This window comes from Orbicella faveolata, unplaced genomic scaffold (assembly GCF_042242905.1).
Source record: "Orbicella faveolata isolate gen_17 unplaced genomic scaffold, um_ofav_v1 contig_12, whole genome shotgun sequence".
Taxonomy (NCBI): Eukaryota; Metazoa; Cnidaria; class Anthozoa; order Scleractinia; family Merulinidae; genus Orbicella; species Orbicella faveolata.
In genome coordinates, this window is record NW_028301539.1 from 16,740,599 (window position 1) to 16,762,500 (window position 21,902).

General features: G+C 39.6%; 1 protein-coding gene and 1 pseudogene across 2 annotated transcripts in view; one reads left to right on the forward strand and one right to left on the reverse strand.

Moving 5' to 3' along the window:
- Nucleotides 1–253: 253 nt before the first annotated feature.
- LOC110063328 (uncharacterized) overlaps nucleotides 254–21,902 on the reverse strand; it is a 35,259-nt gene continuing 13,610 nt past the window's right edge. For both annotated transcript variants that reach the window (XM_020770305.2, XM_089282566.1), the window contains exons 2-10: nucleotides 19,674–20,014; nucleotides 19,056–19,335; nucleotides 16,763–17,081; nucleotides 16,271–16,464; nucleotides 6,364–6,693; nucleotides 4,933–5,830; nucleotides 3,699–3,884; nucleotides 3,130–3,305; nucleotides 254–2,095 (exon numbers count right to left, since the gene is read on the reverse strand). In XM_020770305.2, the coding sequence (XP_020625964.2) occupies nucleotides 1,738–2,095; nucleotides 3,130–3,305; nucleotides 3,699–3,884; nucleotides 4,933–5,830; nucleotides 6,364–6,693; nucleotides 16,271–16,464; nucleotides 16,763–17,081; nucleotides 19,056–19,335; nucleotides 19,674–20,014 (3,082 nt within the window). In that variant the 3' untranslated portion in view covers nucleotides 254–1,737. The remainder of the gene's footprint in view (nucleotides 2,096–3,129; nucleotides 3,306–3,698; nucleotides 3,885–4,932; nucleotides 5,831–6,363; nucleotides 6,694–16,270; nucleotides 16,465–16,762; nucleotides 17,082–19,055; nucleotides 19,336–19,673; nucleotides 20,015–21,902) is intronic.
- Nucleotides 11,894–12,937, forward strand: LOC149116895 (uncharacterized; annotated as a pseudogene).

Sequence of the window (21,902 nt, forward strand, 5' to 3'; positions counted from 1 at the left end):
ACCATATACTCATTACAAATTGACTCTAGGGTCAACGTGCTCATTGGAGCTTATTGCCAATACAGTGCCATTGTGAATTCAGTTGTTAAAAATAGCTATTATGGGATTCTCAGGGGGCTAATAAGTAGGTATTTGCCTCCTAAGTATCTGATAATAGTTATTTGAATCAAATTCAAAATGGCTGCCGTATTGACAAAAAAGTGTGGTGTTAAAGCGACCTTTAGGGAAACTAGCAGATCACTCTAACACTCTCTTGTTTGGTTACTTCACTTTTAATTTCCAATGATTTCTTTAGTACAGTTGTCACAACGTTCTTCTACAATCTTCCTTGATTGCTATAATTACTACTTCAGCAACAAATACAACAACTAGGAGTTTACTCGTCACGTTCCTTTTAAGGGGACAACCACATGATCCATCAAATCACTGTCAAACTGTCAATTAGGCTAACGTAATGTCATGCGCAGTTCGCATAAGGCCCTATTGAGACTGCACAAAGCTACTTAGCACATTTTCGTTCGACGTTATCGAGGTTGACTACAACATTTTCTACCTTAATTTTAACCGACTATTCCTAAGTGGTTGACCAAAATAAGGTAACGTGAGTAATATAAAAGTTCCAATCTTGGTTTTTATTGACCAAAACTTGAGGATAATATACTAAGTTTAAAAGTAAAGGTTGTTGTCACAAATTTCTTGTGATATAAGTGTTACTAACAAAATGATTGCACAATCCAAGTTCGGGGGTTGGCCTTTCTCAAATTCTGAACCCGCCTAGTTCATATCAATATCTGTACGTGATCTCGAGTTTAAACATATTCAAAGAGACACCATAGTGCTACTTGTGGTATCTACCATGTCTTTCTACTTTTGTGGGAATTGTGAACGAGGTATGAATTTTAATTAAACGACCGTAGTTTGATGTCCAAAAACGACTACAAAACGAACAAAATTTGGTTGAAAAATTAGACAACAAAATCCTGATGAGAGCGCTTTCAAAAACTAGACATCAGTTTTATTTCATTATCTCGATTGACGCCAAAAAGAAACTAACCATAGCAACCGTAAACACAGCTGGAAAATCCCTAAATGATGGTGTTCGATGGAATATGAATAAACTCAAGTTTTCCTTGTAAGTCAAAAACTACATAATAACATAGTATAAGGAAAAGATGTAATTTGATCAGTACCGAAATAGAAAATCAAGTAACCTTTTGTTTAATACCTGAAATATCTCACGATTATGTTATCCTGCACCAAAAACAAATTTTCTCTTAACAATTTAATAACAAATAGATAAATATATAGAATACATTCTGACTTGCATTTTTATTCTCTAACAGTATACTGATAAACCGTAACACCCGTCAAGGTATAGCCATAATCGTGATGTTTGTTTTGCAAATTTGAAAAGGAGATTGACTCCGCGATAATGAAACTTTAAGTAGCTGTTAATTGATACCTCGCAAAAATTTTGATGTATCAAGTTTTTTTTTCTCCCCACACATACTAACATTACATACCAACACTAATTTACTTTTAACATTCCATGAACACTATTTCTAGCCCCAAGGTTGTCGCCTGACGAGAGATTCAACTGTATTTAAGTTATGTCACAACGAAAACAAAAGATCGTGTTATAGATTACTGTGATTAAACAATGGCATAAACTGCAGCGATACACTCCGTCTTCCGCGTGACTGTTGCTACGTAACAGCTGATCCCTACAAGCCATCTTCAAAGAGAGACATTCTCTTCTTTAGCCAAAGTCACTTTCGTGCTATCTGATGGCACTTCGCTCTGCTCCTCTATTGTTGCAAGGGACGATTTATTTCTTCCATCCATATCATCTGTTTCATCTGCAGACCAGCTGGCTCTCTCGATACCTTCTGGCAGCTGAAAATTAGGGTTAATCGATAGCGCCAGGCTTCTGAGTAACTTGTTCTGCGCCTCCAGCATAATCACAACTGACTTGATCCTCTTTTTGTTCTTCATCATCCCCTCTCGTAGCTCAGTGAGTTCAGATGGTTTGTTGTCCTCAGCCAATGGCTCTGGAGTGGCTTCAGCATATCGTGCTTGTAGCCATTCGATTACTCTGCAAAGAAAAACAAAAATAGATATACTGGCTATAAATTACAATTTGTCGGCACCATCAGGAACGTTTAGCTGTTACAGAATGCCAGAACGAGTTTTCTATGAGCGAATATTGCTAAGATATAATACACAAGGGATTAGTTTTCTTAGTCTAATAGATAATTTAACGACCACGCGACTTTTTCGGAGAAATGTTTCATGCAAACGCCATGTTGGTGCCCCTCGGAGGGGCACCAATAGCTTGACGGGCTAGCTTCAGTAGACAGGCAACGAGCAAGCTGCCGCACGCGGACGACACAGTTTTGGCGCCAGATTAAAAGCTTGGAGAAAGAAAATGTTTCATATTTTTCACTTTTTACAATCTGATATGGTTTCGAATAATAAATTCCTCTCCGCGAATATTCAATGCCCTCTCTAATGAGAAATGGTTCCCGACTCTTCAATGCCTCTCCTGTCAACATACATTTGACGTCAGATCGGCCTTTCGTTTTCCGCTCATACACTATGCATGAACTACACAACCAAAACGTTTTTATTGCTTAGTTCCTCAGTTAAAAGTAAACAACTATCATGATTATATTTTGTGCACGATCAAGGCCAAAAAGTGAACAAAACCATACAACGAAGAACTTTGTCGGGTTTCACAACCGTGCTCTTTTGGCAGTTGGCGGGGAAAGAAAATCACAGCAATTGGAAAAAATAATAATAAAGAGGCCTGTTTAACAAAACCAAACAAATACAAAGAAACAATACCAACACAAGCTCAAAACGTCAAATAAATAAAAACCAAAGTAACAAGAAAATCCAAGAACAAGCGGTACTTCTATGATATCAAAGGCATACGTCATGAACAAGTTTATTTTGTAAGCTTCCGACGGGGTACTTCTCAGTTCGCAATGGTTTTGTTCCTAGCATCTATCACCTGTTCAAGATGACGAATAAGGAAATCCTATGTGGTCTCTGTTTAAAAAGACAAAAGCTGCAAATATACATCGAGAGCCACTACGCATGCCCTTATTCATAGGGAACAACTACCTGTGAAGCATGGAGTGCATATTAGGCATGTCGTCATAAACATCTTCGTAAACAGCTTGTGTAATGAAATCTGGAAACAACTCTTCTATTTCAATATGATACTCAATCTGCAGAGCAAGTCTCTTGATTGTAGCTAGCTTTTTCATTTTCTCGGTATCTCCAACGGCCAGACCAACCTGTAGAAAAAGAAAACTTGCGTTAACTAAGAGCCAAGGTATTTAGCACTGCTGTTCTAATTGGTGATACTATAAATCGAGTAACAAATATCGTAAAGTAGAACTCAAAGGTTGTTAAGAATCCCAACTGGTTGTTCACAACAATTGAACACACATTGATCTAGCAGCAGGGAGGAGAATTTGAAACCGAGACCTCCAGATTACAATCTATGCATAAGTGACTTTCCCATTCACTTTCTTTCGTCATTCGTCTATTTTGTTGTCCTAAGCCTCGGTGCCAAGTTAGAATTTTAATGGGCTTATTGGTAAAGTGCACCTTTTTGAGTCGTTTGTGCCTCCCGTAAACATTGGTACCCTTAAATTGATCATAACATGAACTGGATGTCTTCTTACCAAGAGATTCATCAGTCCGACGCTCAGCAAGACCAAGCAAAAAAAGAGAAATGTGTATGCCACTGATGGAAATGGATCATACGGATTGTGGTTTTTATACAGCTCAATAAAGTCTGCGAAGTCGAGCTCTCCAACCGTCATAACCAACACACGAAGAGTGGAAAGAGGTACGGTGCGGAATGCATTCTGCAATAAAATTACATACAATGAGACAAATACTTAATGGGACCATTACTTAACGTTCTCCATGGCTGCTTTAATATTTAAAACTAGCTGTCATACGTAGAAAATTATACTGAAATCCGACTGTAGACATGAACCTGCAGATGGCATAGTGCGCGCTCAAGCAAGTGCAAGAGTCGCAAATGTTTCACTGACTGGGGAGGTGAAAGGGAAAAAATGTAACGAGCACCGTAGAAGTTTGCAAAACAGATCAAAACAACTCATTTAACTTTTAAAAACGTGTGGTTTCCCCTACACTTTGTGTTATGAAATAGAAGTGGCCACCCTACCAATATTCAAAACGTGATTAGTTTCTGGTTGTGAGGAAAAACTAGTTAGACTTTAATTTGGCTAAACCAGACGAGAGCTGTCAGGGACACTAAAATCGCTGTTGCGGCAAACTGTTATTAAAAGACATGCCAAACGTTTTTATGTTGCGATTTGCCATGCAGTTTAAAGATGAATGTGTTTGCTTTTCTGTGTGTTTTAAAAGGCAAAATCTGAGATATGTCTTTTCCTTCTTTTTCAGACGTTAGCATTTTTGTTCAAGATTCAAGGCTAGTTATCTCGGAGAATCAGAAATACCTGGCTACCCCCAGTTTTCTTTGTTGAATCCAGTCCTAATCCTATATTCAGTTATTTAAAACTTCACAGCTAAGTCCGCCATTTATAAGCGGCGGTGGAGTTTTCAATTTTGCTTAGGAAGAGCAGTAAGGCTTGTTGCTAAGTTCCCTGATGAGATGCTAGTCAATCGCTCGTCACTCAGGGATGTTACTCAACGAATTTTGTCGATTATTTTTGTTTCTTAACCGAGTTCGTCAGTCCAAATTGATGCTGTTGGGTTAAGTCTAGCTGCCCAGAGTCAAGCCATGTTGAAACAACTAGCACTAGATCCAGGAATATTCGATAACAATCTGCAGCTGACTACCACAAAACTGACGCTTTCCAAGAAAGCTATACTCACCCAATCGGCCTCCGCTATTTACTCGCTTACTTTTATGATAACCCTTACCTCCTCCATAAAGAGGACGTAAAAGACCAGTGCAAATCCTAGGACGAGGAAAACGAACACCACCATCACTTGGACAATCGTCTTAATCACCTCAGTATACATTGAGATATAAGTACCAAACAGTCGATATCTTCTAAGGAACAGCATCATGTTGGAATAGCACACAAAAATCGCCACAACACCAAAAATCCAAAAATTAGGAGGATCACTCATGCTTGAGAACCTTTCATCGAGGACATCAAGCGAAGTTACGTAGGGTGCCATGAAGGCGGTGGTACTGATATATAGGATCCAGTCTAGGTAATTAGAAGTGTCCTTGAAATATTTCCACCGCTGCATGTATATCTGGAAAAACTCTTTGCATATGTGTAATAAGGCGAAAATCAAGACAATGTATGGTACTGATTTCGTTAGGGCAGAATCCTTCTTGTAAACATCAGAGGGCTTTAGGTTGTACGATTTTCCAGATGTGTTCACATTAGGTGGATTTCGTGGACTCAAATTGACACCTCCCCTTTGCTCGACGACAAAAATGCTGAGAAGTACCAGCAAAATGAAATATGTGACAAAATCGCCGAAAAATCCGAACTTTCCCAACGTGCTCCATTTCCTTTCGTTGAATTTCAGAGTTAGAGGATGAAGAAGGAGCCGCTCGCGTTCATTCTTGATCATCGTTTTAACTGTAGAGAACCTTTTGCTGCTTTTCTTTACCTCTGGACCAGGATCCAAATACTTAAAGTCGTACGTGACTGAGTATTTTGGGTCGGTGGCGCTGAGGTGTGGAGAATGAGTCACGCACAGATTTAAGGCGACCTCGGCCGCTTCGGGGAAATTTTCAACCAGGAGTGAGATGGAGGTCTGCCCAGTTTTAGTCTGGTAGTTTTCAAGTTCCACCCACCTTAAAGCAATAGCAAGAAGTAGGTTACTTTTTGTATAACATTTAATCGTATTAGTCAGTTCGTAAGGATCACAACTGATGAAAAAAATTGTTTTCGCATGGACTAACGATTTGCTTTTTATAACGTTACATTAAAGGGCTATAAAGGAGGAGATAACCTACTACGACATATTCAATTTTAGTATACACCTACAGCGTTCTTTTACGAATGCTGTTCTCTTATTGGCTACACTAGTTACTATCTGTTCTGTTGTAGATAGTGGGCAGCCCAGCAGTGTGCAGTTGTAAACAAAATTGCAGCCGCCTTTTTGGGTCTTCAAAGTGTCCGGGAAGAGGATTTAGATGATTTACAAGTTAAGTTTTGAACGACTAATAGATTTATACTAAAACAATTCAGTAGATTTTTCGCTGATTGGTAAACGTATGATTGGGGAAAGTAATATATTAATCTAAAATAACTGTCAACGACTCTAGTGGCCCACTGATACAACATGATGATAGCATCAGTTTCATTACCCCTAACAGCAACGTACCTCTTGTGTGTCACAATTGTCATGGCAACATCAGATGATCCCGCCTTCGCTGCTATTTCCAAACAACCATTTCCTCGTTTGTTGCAAAGTGTCAAACTTGCGCCACGGTCCAAAAGTAGACGCACAATAGCTGCATGGCCCTGTCCACAAGCCACATGTAATGCAGAGTCACCGTCTGTATCTTGGAGGTCGACAGAAGCTTTGAAATCGAGTAGAATCTTAGCGCATTGTAGGTTGTTGTTCTTCACAGACCACATCAAAGCTGTTCGGGAGTTATTATCTTTACTGTCAACTTCTGCTCCCAATTTAAGAAGTGTTTCACAAGCTTTTCTGTGAGAAACAAACAAAAAAGCCACAATACCTCTTGATGGTAAAAATTGATCCATTAAAAACCTTAAGGTAACCCTCGCAGTTTGCCTGGCAATATTTTCCCAGCAATATAGCAAGTATAGACGATCGCGAATCCTAAAAGCGGGGTCTTGGAAGAAATGACGTTTTCTTAAAACGAGACAATTGGTGTTTTCGTGTCTCGATGATCATTGTTCATGTTGGACTACGTTATTTTTGGCGGGAAATTCGAGGTTGCGAAAACCGCACGGCATTGCCACCAATCCTCCGATTCACGATGCCATGGAACAAGAAGAAGACTGCAATGGTAAGTTGCACTAAAATCTTAAATACCTTATGCTGTTATCGGAGAACTTTCATATTTGCGTACGCATCAAACCTAAACCAGAGAGTCTGAGAGTTCTGTAGAAAACTGTTGTCATGTGTCGCAATCAGGCGAATTATCTGATTCACTTTGCGCTAAATACAAGCCTAACTCGGCTTAACTTTTTCTTATTATTGGGTAGTCAGTTCAGTTTATTGAACTGTTGTTGTCTGTCGAGCAGAATCAGTATAACCTCACGCGCTAGCTTATACTGTCTTACTTGGGTAGTCAGTTCTTTATTGAACTGCTGTTATCTGCATGTGTTACAGCATAATGTTACAAATAACACCTTCATCGTACAAAATTTGCGAACTTTGATCTTCAGTTCCAGTTAATAATAAGCTATGGGTGGATTCAACACACCCATGGCTTATTATTGACCTAATTTGCGTACGTGTTTTTTTCTTGGGCAATGCCTTTCATGCATGTACGAAAAGGGCAGTGAATTGATAAGATATATAACATGTATCAGTATTTAGTATAAATCTACTAGCGTTCTATCACAAGTGCCGTCCTCTGATTGGTCACGCTAATAACTATCTATTCTGTGATAGATAGTGAGTCCCGTAGCAGTGTGCCCTTGTTAATAAACTGGCGGCCGCTTCTTGGCATTTTCTGTGTCTGTGAAGAGGATTTAGATGATGTTTGGAACGACTAGTAGATTTATTTATCTCCTGGATTGGAAAACGCTTTTGTTAGTAATAAATTCCTTTGTTTTTAGTAAACTTCAGTATTGTTCAACTGTTTGGAGTAATACCAGCCACAGCAATATTGACAAGTGACAAAAAGTCCAAAATTTCGCTGGACGAATTATTCTGGGACTAAGAAAGTATGACCATATTTCGGATGGGCTGCGATCACTGAAATGGCTTCCTGTTAGAGAGAAACTTATTCTAAACGATGCAACTATGATGCACAAATGTATTAACAAACTTGTTCCAGACTATCTTGCTGATATGTTCAAACTACGTTCCCAAGTCCATAATACACAAACTAGATCGTCTGGTGTCTTGGACATGCCCTTATGTCGCCTGTCAACAGGGCAGCGTTCTTTTGCTTTCAGAGGAGTCAAACTCTGGAACTCTTTGAATAATAATATTAAGTCCTTAAAATGCCCCAAGAACTTTAGGCGTCATTTTGCTAATGTTTTATTAGGTTAATTTTTTTTTATTTTAGATATATAATATATATTTGTAATATTCTTGGTATATTTTTTGTAATTATAATATTATTGTACTTATATTCTTAATTAATTTAAATTTAACTTTGTAATTGTAATAGGCCCTTTGCAGGATCCGGTCATATAGTACGGAATTAATTATGCTGGGACGCACGATACACAGTGGGACTTTCAAAACAAAGGAAATTGGGGCTGGACTGGTACTAATTTCTTTGTTTTGGAAGTCCCACTGTGTAACTTGCGTCCCAGCATGATTTATTCCGTACCATGTGACCGGATCCTGCATAGGGCCTATTGTATTGAGCTGAAAAACCCTCTCAGGGAGCGTTAATAAAGTTTGTATGTACGCATGTATGTATTGATATCAAAACAATTAGATTATTCGCTCTCGATTTCTATGCGTGATAGAAATCTCAAACTCATAATTTAATTGCTTAACATAGCTTTGTTGTGAGATTCCTCACGAGCAGCTTCCCTGACTTGGGAATAAGGACTTATCATATTGTCATATGGTAAACTGCCCGAGAAGAACGTCATATTTAGTCCATGGGCCAGGGCAGGTTCTCGGTACTACTCTGGAGAAAATGTCAGCAATATGTGAGAAAATGTGAGAAAATGTGAGCAATATCTGATGAAAGGTTGTATGAAGGACTTTTCAAATTTTTTGATAGCAATCTTGAAAAATTAGCTTTTAGTATTCTTATTTTTCAGTTATTTTAAATGCGTTCTTCATAGCTGCGGAACGAGCGTAGCGAGCGAGCAGCAACATCATCAGGATTTGAGAAGAATATATAGAAGGGGGTACGAATTCTCGAATTTGTCGCTTTTTTACCAGAATGCATTGCATTTAACCAGAGTGCACTGCGCCACTCATTGCGCCACGAACAGTACGAGGATGTCACGACGGATGCCACACCGCCGAGCCGTCGTCCTTTTTCGCGTGGATTTTAACGGTTATGTTTTGCTCTTTGTCAGGATCCCTTTTCATACCTCGTCATCGATACATACAAGGACAGATTTTAAGTTACACACTACTTAAAGAAATAAAGGTTAATGTACGTAAGTCTTGGAACGCGTAGGTTGATGAATCACTGCGTAAAATATGTCACTATCAACAGAATGTGCCACAGCATTATCTTTTAGATACCCTAGTTAGTAATGTTAATAAATCACTACATTGTACAGTAAACAGCTTTTCTTAACATTTTTGGATAAAAACTAAAACTTATTAGTTGATTTGAAAAAGAAAAACTTAAATGAAACCATGCAGCTCAAACTCGCTGCATGGTTTTATCAAGTAATATAGAGAAACAGGCAACACTTTGTATTTTTATGCTCACTGAATGAAATAGCTACAAGCATTCAAGAGTTTTTGATTGACTGCTTTAAGGCTCGCAACGAAACTTGACTGCTATGTACAGTATCAATTGTTGTTTCATTCTAACAGACCAAACTAAACGACCTCGTTTCGACCCTTTTAAAACTTTTATTATACTCACTGCTCATATGACGAAAGTGTGCTAATTAACCCTGTTTTAAGAACACATCTCGACTCTTATAAGGCGGCTGTAATTAAAGGTCATAGGCCATTGCTTTATTCAGTGGCAGAGAATACCAAGGAAGGAGAAATCCCCAGGTCCTTTATCACAGGAAATTCCGCAGTCTTTTTACCATGAAGCGAGGTTAGTTAGAATGCATCTTTCAAACAACAGCTGCGAAACAGATTTCCCAGTCTAATTTGGAAAGCGGAAAGCAAAGACCTCGTCCGGCAAGAGCCAAGCACGAGCAGAACTTGCTCGAAAATATGCACTTTTTGCTAAAATAATACTGCATATAAAAAGGTACAAGAAAACGCGATATTTTGTCTCAGTAGGTTGACTTATGTTTAGATGCCTAGGAAAGCTGCTATTGCTGCTGGTGATAGCAGCATTACTGTCCTGGCCTCTCGGCGTGATTTGGTAGTAGGTAAAGCGTGTTACCATAGTCTGTGCTATTGAGATTATACATGACAGCGGCGTAGCCTTTAAACCATTAAGCACGGGCTTAACAATAATTTCTGTAAGTAACGTTGTTAGTAGCCGAAAGACCACATTTTTTTTCTTACTATTCAATAGCGAATCACCGCTATATCAACGTTTTATTTTGAAAAACAAAATAATGACTTTCAATCTTATACATGGAAAATGCTGAAAGGATGAAACCAATTATTTTGATATAGAGTCGCAAGCTTATGACAAACTGTTTGAGTTTATTTGATCAGATTTATTAAATCCCAGGCTTTTTAACATTGTTGATCGGAGAGAGACGCAATGATCTCCATGCAATCAATGGGCGTTACTGAAATACCCGAGTCAACGTAAGAAAAAGACATTTCCGAAGAAAGTTAGAAAACGATTTCAGCGACTTGTTACAATTTGAAGATCACCCGAACAATAATAAACTTTCTGTTCTTTCCAAAGATCTTTCAAATGCTCAACTGGCCGGAGAGGTAGTAACGTTATCCCAGCAATTCGACAACAGGGTTGACTCCATCTAAAGTCAAGGAAATATAGCAAGTTGGACTGTGCATCTGTAATGCAGTTCTTTCAAATAATACTTAAATGGCGTGACCACCGACATCTTCTGAACTATGTGAGAGTGCAGAACTAGATCTCAGCAGAACTAGATGCATTTCATATACTCTTCTAACAAGCAACTCAGAAATCCCAACGGAATATCCTCAACGCCTCCGGCGCCTTGTCGGCAATTCTTTTGGGCAAGACATTATATACGGGATAACTGGAGGAACACCCTCCAAGCAAATGCTATTACCATACGCAATAAAATCGTTGCAAACCGCAATGTTGAACTTATACAGATGTTAAGCCGATGTGGGCATGGGATTACGTATTCGCAAATTGAGGAAATAAACACTGCACTTTGCAATTGCCTACAAAAAATGGCCTTGACGCCTGATATCCTTGCCTGAAAATATTCAGGCAACGCTTGCGGGGGATAATATTGATAGACTAGAAGAGACGCTTTATGGCGTAGGAACATCTCATCGAGTAAACGATATTGCTGTCCAAACCAGGTATTTTGGTCTCGGAACCCCTTTCCGAACCCTGGAACCGGGCAAGCTAGGACAAGGAAAAGAAGCATTCATCATCCACTAATCTCGCTCACAGTGCACCTACATACAACGCTGGTAATCACTGCAGTCCTTGCACGAGAGCATTCGTCGAGGTAACAGCTGAGGAAATCTTGGCGGAGGCAAGAAAGAAGGATTTGCTAAGGATCCTGTGGCTCCATGCAAATGAAAGGCTTCACCTGAGCACCCCAGCGACTTTCCAGCCCACTGCCTCAAGCAAGTCGAATAGCACGAGACGAAGAAGACATGAAATTGATGATGTCAATGCTCGAAAGAAGCTGGATCGATCCCTTTAAGGGAGAAAATCAAGACCTAGTTTGTCTATCTAATGGCGACTTCGCAACTCCCGAGATAGAGAATGATCTGCATGCTTCAGGTAAAGGCTTTCGGAGAGACGGCTTATAAGACGTTTCGTCAGAACAACCTTGAGTCTGACCCACCTAAGGTGAAATTCTACTACAAAATTACGAACCTCAAAGTTTAAACATTTGGTGACGTCTCAAAGAAGATGAAGGGACAAATAGGGACAAGCAAGGAAGTAATCATTCAAGCGGATTGTGTGCACTGTTTGCTCAAATGATCACTATTGCTGAGAACAGGACGCTGAAGATGAATGATGCACTGAGCCACCCTCTCGGACCTTGTCATTGGGGCCTTGCCTCGGTTGATGGATTGCTGAGAACCAACAAATCATCACTTGCCAAGGGGCTGGCCAGAAGAATATGACAGCAGCAGATATAATTCCTCAGCCGTGCGGGCGGATTATTGACAGAATGATAATGGTACAGAAGATAAGAGGCGACCAGGAAACATTTGCTGAATTGACATCGTAATGTCAATGATTTTGCATGAAAGAAGAGACAGCCAGCGTATTGACGCGGTCTTCGACGTTTACAGAGATAATTCGAACAAGAACCCCGAGAGAGAGAGAAGAGAGGCTCGGAAAGCTCATAAATTCAGAAACATCAAGGCAGATCACAAGATACATCAATGGCGGAAATTCTTGTCCAATTCCAAGAGTAAATCGCTCTTGATCAAATTTAGTTCAGAAGAGTGGCAAAATGAGAGGAAAGACAATCTATGTAACGACCGAGGATTACTGCTATGAATTCTCCTAATCGGAGTAACAGCAAGGGATTAAGAGCTAAGGTCGACACAAGAGGAGGCAGGTACCAGAGTGTTTCTCCATGCAGCACATGCAGCCGAAAGGTACAGAGCTTTAGTTATGACGTCAGAAGATACTTATGTATATGTTCTTAGGCTTTTTGATTATCGCATGGTTAAGGAGTCTGTAACGCTATTGGACTTTGTTGTAGGATATTCTGTGCCAAAAAAGGCAAAGTTCATTGAAGAACTTTGTTTCTGTTGTTTAAGGATGTACTCCTCGAGAGCAAGCTCCCATTTGCAAGCAACTATTTGGAAAAGAAGTTTACACAGCTGCCCTCAAGTCCCTTCACCAGTTGATCATGGATGGGTCGAGAAGGACTGCAACTTATCCATCAAATGGTTGAATGGCGAACCCGCCTTTTCAATTCTTCGTGAGCTTCTCTAATGTTATTGTGTAAGATCAGGCAAGCTATCCACCTGTACCTTGCTTACAAATGGCCTTAAATGCACCGATACAATGTATGTGCCGCCTTCGCGACTGCAACAATAGTGCTTAGGACTGAAAGAGATTCTTGATGGAGAATGCTCAGATGACGAGGAGGATGAGGAAAATTAAGGCATTTTAGATATCAATAGAAAGAATCCGTTAAGCTAGAAGACAGTGTCGAGAAAATTGTGAAGCCATTACTCTCCCTCGTGAATTATGCTCTCTTTTTATAAAGGCAAAATGTCTCTATTTCTTTTAATTCTTTGGGCTTCTTCAACATAAGGGAGCTTTTCAAGAGTTTTTTTTTTCTAATTACATAATAAGTGCTTTGAATCAAAAGGGAAAATGCACTCAAATGTCTAAACAATTTCGCAACATTTTGCTTTAGAATAATGGTGTTTTAACAGCCAAAATGACAGAACCAAGATGGCGTATCCAAGATGACCGACGGGTATTAATTGAGAACCACTGTCTTGGTAGCAATTGCATCTCACCAAATCATTGCTTGTGAATCACTTATTTTCTCCTGCTTCCGTTTAGTGAAAATTCTGTGAGATCAGCGCATTAAAAAAAGAAATACCTAGAAGTTTATTTTTTTGAAATTCAAATAATTTTCAGCGTTACCATAGAAACAAGATCATTAAAGATCATGTAAGTTTTAACTAAGTGGTTTAAAAACTCATCTGGCAGAAATTTCAATCCTTTTCACATATAAACTACCCTTTACGTATGGTTATTAAGCAGAGAAATACTACTTTTAAGCAGTCATTGCTTGTATCCTGATGATTCTGTGGAAATGAGTGACGTTACTTTGTCACGTGATAAATCCTGTTAAGCTACTCATTTAGCATTGCTATCATACATAATACTAGAGTACAGTGGAACCTCGATTTAACGAACCTCTATTTAACGAAGTCTTCGATATAACGAACGAAATTCTAGGTCCCGGCCAAAGTTACAGTAAAATATATGGAATAGAACCTCGGTATAACGAACCTCGATATAACGAATTCTTCGATATAACGAACATAATCCGGAAGTCCAAACGTAAAATCTACCTCGATATAACGAATTACAGTGTCAACACACGACAAAAGATAAACGCTGAACAGATCAACAGTCAACAAATCCTTGTACTCCTTGTGGTAAAGAGACAGCAACCTTTCAGTCAACGGCTTATTATATGTCAGAGACATTGGCACTATAGTATTTCGACATCAATTAACTTCTGCTCTATCTTCTTTGAATTCCGGAAATGTTGGGTAGTGCAACATAACAACACCAAAGCCTGTTTCCTTGTTTGCATAGACAATTTTCCGTATAACCTCTATGTTGTAACATTGTTAAATCGCTACTCTGAAAGTGTCGTTCTTTGGTAAACAAAAGCTGCGCGTCTGCTCAAAAGTGAAAATAATTGATACTGAAAGCCACCATGCTTAATGAATTGCATCTCACAACGCGGCACCTCTGGGGGACGAAAATTGCATTGAATTGCGTGACAGAAGTCACCTGTATTACAAATCAATTATTAACTATGACCTCGATATAACGAACATTTTGGTCGTTTCCCCTCAAATTCGTTATATCGAGGTTTTCGATATAACGAACCCTCGATTTAACGAACAAATTTGGCCGGTCCCCAGCGACTTCGTTAAATCGAGGTTCCACTGTATCTAAAAGATAATAATGCTGCGGCACATTCTGTTGATAGTGACATATTTTGCGCACTGATTTATCTACGTCTTCATGCACGATGACGCATCGATGGCGAGGTGTCAAGGGATCGGGACAAAAAAGCAAATAGTGATCTGAACTATTTTGGACATAAAACGATACACACCAACCTCCCCTTTACCAGATCGCGAAAATCGAAAGATGTGTAAATGTAGGGGCAGAAATCTAACTTATAAATTCTGTACTGATACGCATTAAATGTCTCTAGAATGTTGATAGACTGTGTCGAGGACGCGTCCATCGCGATGTGTGAAAATGCTAAAGCTTTAGCTTAAATTCATTTTTGGATGCAAAGAAATAGATTGTAGCATATATGAAATTAGCGTGTTCTATATACGATTTTCGTTTGTTTCAATTATTCTGCAAGCTTTAGTAGCGACGATTTCTCTTCATTTAAGAATTCGGACAAGAAGGCGAGACTGCTAAGAAATGACATATGCTAAGTTTAAAAATTAATCGTCCAGATTTACAAACTTTCATATACTGCATTAAGAACATAAGCAAGAGTTGTGAAAGTCAGGTACAATCTCCTTTACATCGTTTTACATGTAAATCAGAGCAAAACATAAGTAATCTTTCTCACTGGAATTCACGCGAAAAGGACGACGGCTCGACGTCCTCGAGTTGTTCGTGGCGCAACGCTCTCTGGCAAAAAGTGGTGTAGTACACTCTGGTAAAATACAATGCATTCTGGTTTAAAGTGATGAATTCGAAAATTCGTACCCCCTTCCATATATTCTTCTTAAATCTTGATTACGCTCGCTCCGCAGCAATGAAACTATTGTAATTGCAGTTTTCAAAAATGTATGGTTGAATCACTCTCCATGAGTGGTACCGAAATGTTATTTTTTGGGGGTCCTGGCCCATGGACTAATTACGAGAAAACAGAGCCAGAGATCTTGAATATGATTATTATATCTAGACTACGAGTAGTCCCTCTTTCAGTTAGTCCGTCGCGCGAGACGCGAGAAAAAACCGCGAGAAAAAAGTGGTCTCGCCCCCAGGATTTCACGCGGCCATTTTTTTTCCTCGCGGTTTATTTACGGTCTCGCTTGACGGACTACGCGACAGAGGAACTACTCGTAGTCTAGTTATTATCAAACACAAAGGAATTCTTTGCAGTTGAAAGGGGATGGTTAGGAGAATTCAACTTGGCGGCTTAATTAGACACTAAGCTTCTGAAACCAGGTATGGGTTTTCAAAGTTAAGATGCTGCATTTCAAACATTTTGCCAATATTATACTTTCTGGAGACAAATACAAAGGGACCGATATAACTGTTTCTTTTACAAGTTTGTGATATTACTATTTCGAGTGGGCTTTCGATCGAGGTCAAAGACTATGCCAAGTCCTAAAGTATGTATTGGAAATATAGCAATTCATTACACATGAGAATTGTGAGCTTTTTTGTTTTTCCTACAATTTGAACGCGTTTGCATCCCGATTTCAATAAGTAGGTCACCGCCTGAACAAATCCGCCTCAGTTTCGTTGGCACTGAATGTGCCAGAAAACGAATCAGGAAAAAGATAACTTAACCAAGTAGAACATAAGTTTTACCTTTGGCCTTTCCTGGCGGCACTGTGCAAAGGTGTTCGTCCATGTTCGTCTCGTTCGTTAACACCAGGCATCCACCTTGCCAATACTTCCACGTGTTTGGATGAGGAAGATGCTGCTGCTAGATGAAGAGGTGTTTTTTGATTCTCATCTCGATATGACAGGCGCTTCTGTTTGGATAAGACCAGCTCCAATATCTACCAAACGGAAAACATCAATCGCACCAAGGTAATTCATCAGCATTTTAAGTATCTAAAGTTATTTATGTTAATTTAACTTTCTCTCTCTTTTCTGTCAAATGAAATTGTAGACATACATGTATGTGAAATTGAAAGGTTCTGAAAGAAGGAAGACAAGCAGAAGTTCTTTTAAAGAGCTTTATTTAATCTTTCCGATAAAAATGTATATGGTGTAAGCCGCTAAGCAAAGTTTCCTACTAAACTGACACTAGTGTTTCCGATTCAGGCATCTTTCTGCTTCAAATCAACGTTTTACCTTTATATCTTTTGACTTGGCAGCGTAATGCAATGGAACCCTGTCCCACAAATCCGCTTTGTATAAATTTTTTGTTCCCAAGGGACTCTCTAGAAGCTCTTCAAGCATCTTGAACTGCTCATTTTCCACTGCGATATGCAGACATGTTTTCATGAGCAAATCGGTTGCATTGACATCTGCAAGAACTTTGGCCGAGTCAATGTGCCCTGCAGCTACGGCATTCAGGAATGGCGACCTTCCCTCGCCATCATGTATGTTCACTTTGGCTCCCTTTTCAACGAGAAGTGAAATGAGTTTGGTTTGGTTAAACTGAGCAGCCCTAAAAATCAATAAAGAAACAATAATTTTACTTAGGACTAGTAGTAATCGTAGATAAAAGAGTGCGTTCGAGTTTTCGTAGGTTTGGTAGGTTAAGAAAAACAAATATTCTAGGGACAGCATTTTGTGCCTGAGCTGTTAGATAGGCGTAAAATTGGTCTCCCATCAGCAGGGGTGAAAATAAATGAAATGATCGCAATGAACGTGCATACGAGAGGGTTTGTTCTCGTTTATACATGTATTATGTAATATTAGTTACGACCGGGTCAGTGAAATACATGGACTGCAGTCGGTAGGCCGCATCTAGTCCGCAGTCCGCATTTTATACCTGAGTCCGCGTTTTATGCCCAGTCCGTAATGTTTAGTCCGCGTTGTATACCTAAGTTCATGTTTTGTACCCAGTCCGTAGTCCGTAGTCCGTAGTCCGTAGTCCGTAGTCCGTAGTCAGCAGTCCGCAGTCCCCAGTGCGTGTTTTATACTGACCGTGTAAATCGACACCAATCATGCTTGTCGGTATGCGAGTCGACGTGCTTTTATTACCAAAACTAGAACAATTATTTTGTTTACGAACACGACTTTGAATCGCCTTGGCTTTGGGGTAACAGACACAGGACATTTTCACTTCCGAAACGATGAAACGGAGGACATGTTGGTGTACCAGAGCAGTCCTGACAGACAGACAGACAGATAGATAGATAGATAGATAGACAGACAGACAGACAGACAGACAGACAGATAGATAGATAGATAGATAGATAGATAGACGGACGGACAGAGAGACAGACAAACAGACAGATAGATAGATGCTCGCTTTTTTGGTACAAAGTCTTTAACACTGTTTTCATAAATTCAGACATATATTGGCTCACAAATGTCCAAAACTGCTCAGGGAATGCCCTAGTTTCACTCCAGATGCTTTAGAAAGATCGACAGAAATTACACACGCTCGTTTTTCGACCTTTCTGGGTCATGCAGTCTTGTTCCCTTGAAATATATGTCTGGATTTATGAAAACGGTGACTCGATCAAGTGTTTATTATTATTATTATTATTATTATTATTATTATTATTATTATTTTATTACTTTTTTGCTTTCGCTATGACAGCAGCTTGTAAACCTTACCTAGCATGGAATGTAGAGAACTTCTTGCCACATGTTTCATTTAGTTACCTATTTTTTTCATTATTTCCCCCCCCCCCCCCCCTTTTTTTTTCAATTTGTGTTAAGTTTAGCGCAGGCTCTGTCAAGGAACCGACCGATTAGCGTTCTGTATTTACTGTCTAAAGGAAGTCTTCCCGAGGACATCATTAAGTCCAATGAAGGCGCAAGTCTAACGATTTGCTAGCAAACGTCGTCCACTATCGTACGTGAGGCGGGCCTGAGAGGTGTAAACGGGGCGACATTTAGCCCCGTAATAGTACGCCGTTTGCCCTGTGGCAATAATGTTATGCTTGCTTTAGACAGCAAAAAGCTTTAGCCATATCAATTTAGGGTTTAGACGTGCAATGGACTAGACATTTCTAGCTGCTGTTGGCCGGCGTTATTTGCTTTTATTTTGAGCTACGATAAGGCCTTGTCGGAAAGCTAGCTCTAGGACGGAATTGTATCAAGATTATCAGTGACAAGTCAAATACTTTTTCGATGAAGTATAGAAGTAAATACCCGATTCCACTGCTTACCATGCTCTTGTCGCAATGTCTGGCTAATTTAACACACAGTAAAGACATAGTGAGGTCATTTAGGTGAAATCACAGAAGTTAAGCATGTCTAGATTAGTGCCGCGAATCAAATGATCAATTCAAGCTCTAATTTAGCTTTGTTTGGCTCGTTCAACTCATTTGCAGCGACTTCAAAGGCTTGTATAGGCATGCTATGGCCTCTATTAAGAGTACACGAGGCAGATAGCACTCTCAGTACGACATGGCCATACTTATGTACAGTTAATTATAGATTCCAAGCTTATAAAAACTCCAACCTGTGAAGCGGTGCTTTGGAATCTCCGTCTTTCATGTTAACCCCAGCTCCTCGTGATATTAGCAACTCTGCCATCTCAAGATTCCCTTTAGTGGCCGCCACGTGTAGTGGAGTGGTTTCCTTGGATTTCTTAGTGTTGACGTCTGCGCCATGGTCAAGGCACAGTTTAGCGGTCTTGACATCGTTATTCAAGGCAGCCATATGCAAAACAGTGTTATCCTGCGAGTCCTTGTTATCTAGCAGTTTCTTTAATTCAAGCGTATGGTTATCTTTGTCAGCGGCTGGGAAAGAGCGGACATACATTTTAGGACTAACTTCAATGATGGTTTCAATGATAACTAAATGGCTGCGAGAGAAAAAAGATGAGGAAGTGGTGATGCGCATGAAAGCGAAAGAACGCGCTCTTTCGCTTCCCGTGGCACAACCCTCGACTGTTTTTCACCCAGTTTTCAGCCTCAGGCCGATTTGGCTTCGCCTCACTGTTCCTTTTTAAATATGCTTTGAAAATACTTTAAATAAAAAATTAAGAATGCTAGCCAGCCACCCTTACTTTTCCACAGACATTTGATGTGGAATAAACCTCGTGCGACTGACGGACTTAATCTGTCTATTTTCTAACCTCGGTTTAGTATCATTTCTGCCACCTCTGAATGCCCATTCAGAATGGCGTTGTGGAGAGGAGTCGTGTTGTCTGTCGTAACCGACTTGATGTCCGCTCCATTGTCCAGTAGAAGCTGGCAAATTCTGCTTTGTCCTTCACTGCATGCCATGTGCAAGGCAGTTTTTCCATAGCTATCTTTTGCATCAACCTTGACTAACGGTTGCTCTAAAAGAACTTTAACGATCTCTTCGTTTCCTCTGCGCGCTGCAAAGTGCAATGGAGTGCTTCTCTTTTTACCTTTGCTTGAAGGGTCTGCACCCCCTTGTAAAAGAGCGTTAACGGTGGAGAGGCCATTGAACCTACAACATACAAACGAAGGGCTTACATGTCAATTATAAAACATTACCAAAATGGCATTGAGATATGGTTTGGAGCAGCCCTGCCATATATCTTGAAACTCGATGAACTACTCCGAAAATTAGACAGTCTGTTTTCCTTTCAAAATTCAGTAAAGATTATAAGGCATGTGAGGCGGTTACGCGCGCGAGTAACGCGTGTCCCAAACCCTTTTCATTCGGCGAGATCGACCTTTTGCGTTCGCTATTGCTGATAGATACTTGTAAGACCAGGCATCTGAGGTCCAATTCACCAGTGACCACCACCGCGTCCTCAAGATAAACTACACTAACTGTGAATTTAAAGTGACATTAAAAGTTGTGGAGGGGGTATTGAAATTAATGCTTCCCTAATAAAATTGGAAGGACCTGAAAAAAAAAAATCCAGTTTTAGAAAGGGGGTATATGAAAAAATTGTTAATTTAGCACTCATCCCCCTCCCATAAACGAATTAATTCTTGAATAATGTTCAGTATGGCAGTAACACGACGTTTGGAATAACACTAAAGTACGTCTGGAATGTTTATTGTGTTAAAACCAATCAAAAGAGAGATCTACAGACCACAGAAATATTCGCTTTGTTCCAATATACATCCTCAGTCTTAATCATTGCTAAGTCCTTCGTATGGAAAGCAACATCCAATACATGGTTTGAGGGATTTTGTGAAAAAAAAATTGCAAGCCGACGCGAAGGTATTCAAACAACACGACAGCTAATTTGACACTCCTATCGCATGTTCAGCCTCAGCGGGAAACTGAAAGCAATATTCTTATAAAAATAGAATGTCGATAGGGATAAAAATTCGGACAGTTTCGCCTCGGATAACATAAAACCTTGCTGTCATCTTTGGTTAACATAACGACATAATTTATTTTGGCAAATGGGTATAACCGGTTGGCAGGTAGACTGTAATTTTATTCTATTTTATTTGAACCTTCCCTATTTATCTTTGTAGTTTATGCTTTTTTTTAAATTTTTTTTTAAATTTAATCTTGCAGTCATGCCCTGGGGGCCTTCGATAAAAGCGGGAACATGGAACATGGAACATTCCGGAACATCCCGGAACATTCCGGAACATCGAAAAAACATTAACAAATTATAATATTTATGAAAAAAATATGAAATTAAATAAAGAAATGACTAGAAAATATAGCTAAAGAAAATACATAATTAAAAAAAAAAACACATTAACTGGTTTTCCCGGCCCACTATAAATGCCCCTTCGTGTTCATGTTTACAGGCAATAACGTGCGATGGCTTGTCGTTCAGCATATTTTAAACGATGGTTCGAGTAGGAGAAAATAAGTTTTCCTTTTCTTGAAATCGCCCCTTGGACAGGATCTGAAGGTTTGCGATGCAAGTAAATTTATGGTGTAGAGCTGTTGTAAAACAAGCAAATTCCGTCTGGCAAGTAAGTAAATAATCAGTACTCGAGTAGTCCGAATAAGTTTTGACAAGAAACTATATGCCATGTTAAACCATGAGAAATCATGTATACGCTCGACTTTGAGGCAATGAATTGAATAAAACATAAGCAGGCGAACATTAATGTTAAAAGCCCACGTTTCGGCGTCATCGTGACACCATTCTCAAGGCAAAGTGAATAAATAATGCGAAGATTTGATTGTGCGTGTCACGTGATTTTTGCGACCATGTGCTCTGAGCAGTTTGGTGTGCGTTGTTTGTGTGTAGGCCATTCTCGTCCCCAGTGCTACTCGTCTAAAAATGTCGTTGACGAGTAGCTCTGGACGCACCCAAAAATTCGAATTTTTTCATTGGCTGACAAAAAAATTAATGCGCAGCAGAAATGGAAATTACAAAGCACTACGCATTCCATTTTACTTCCGGCCC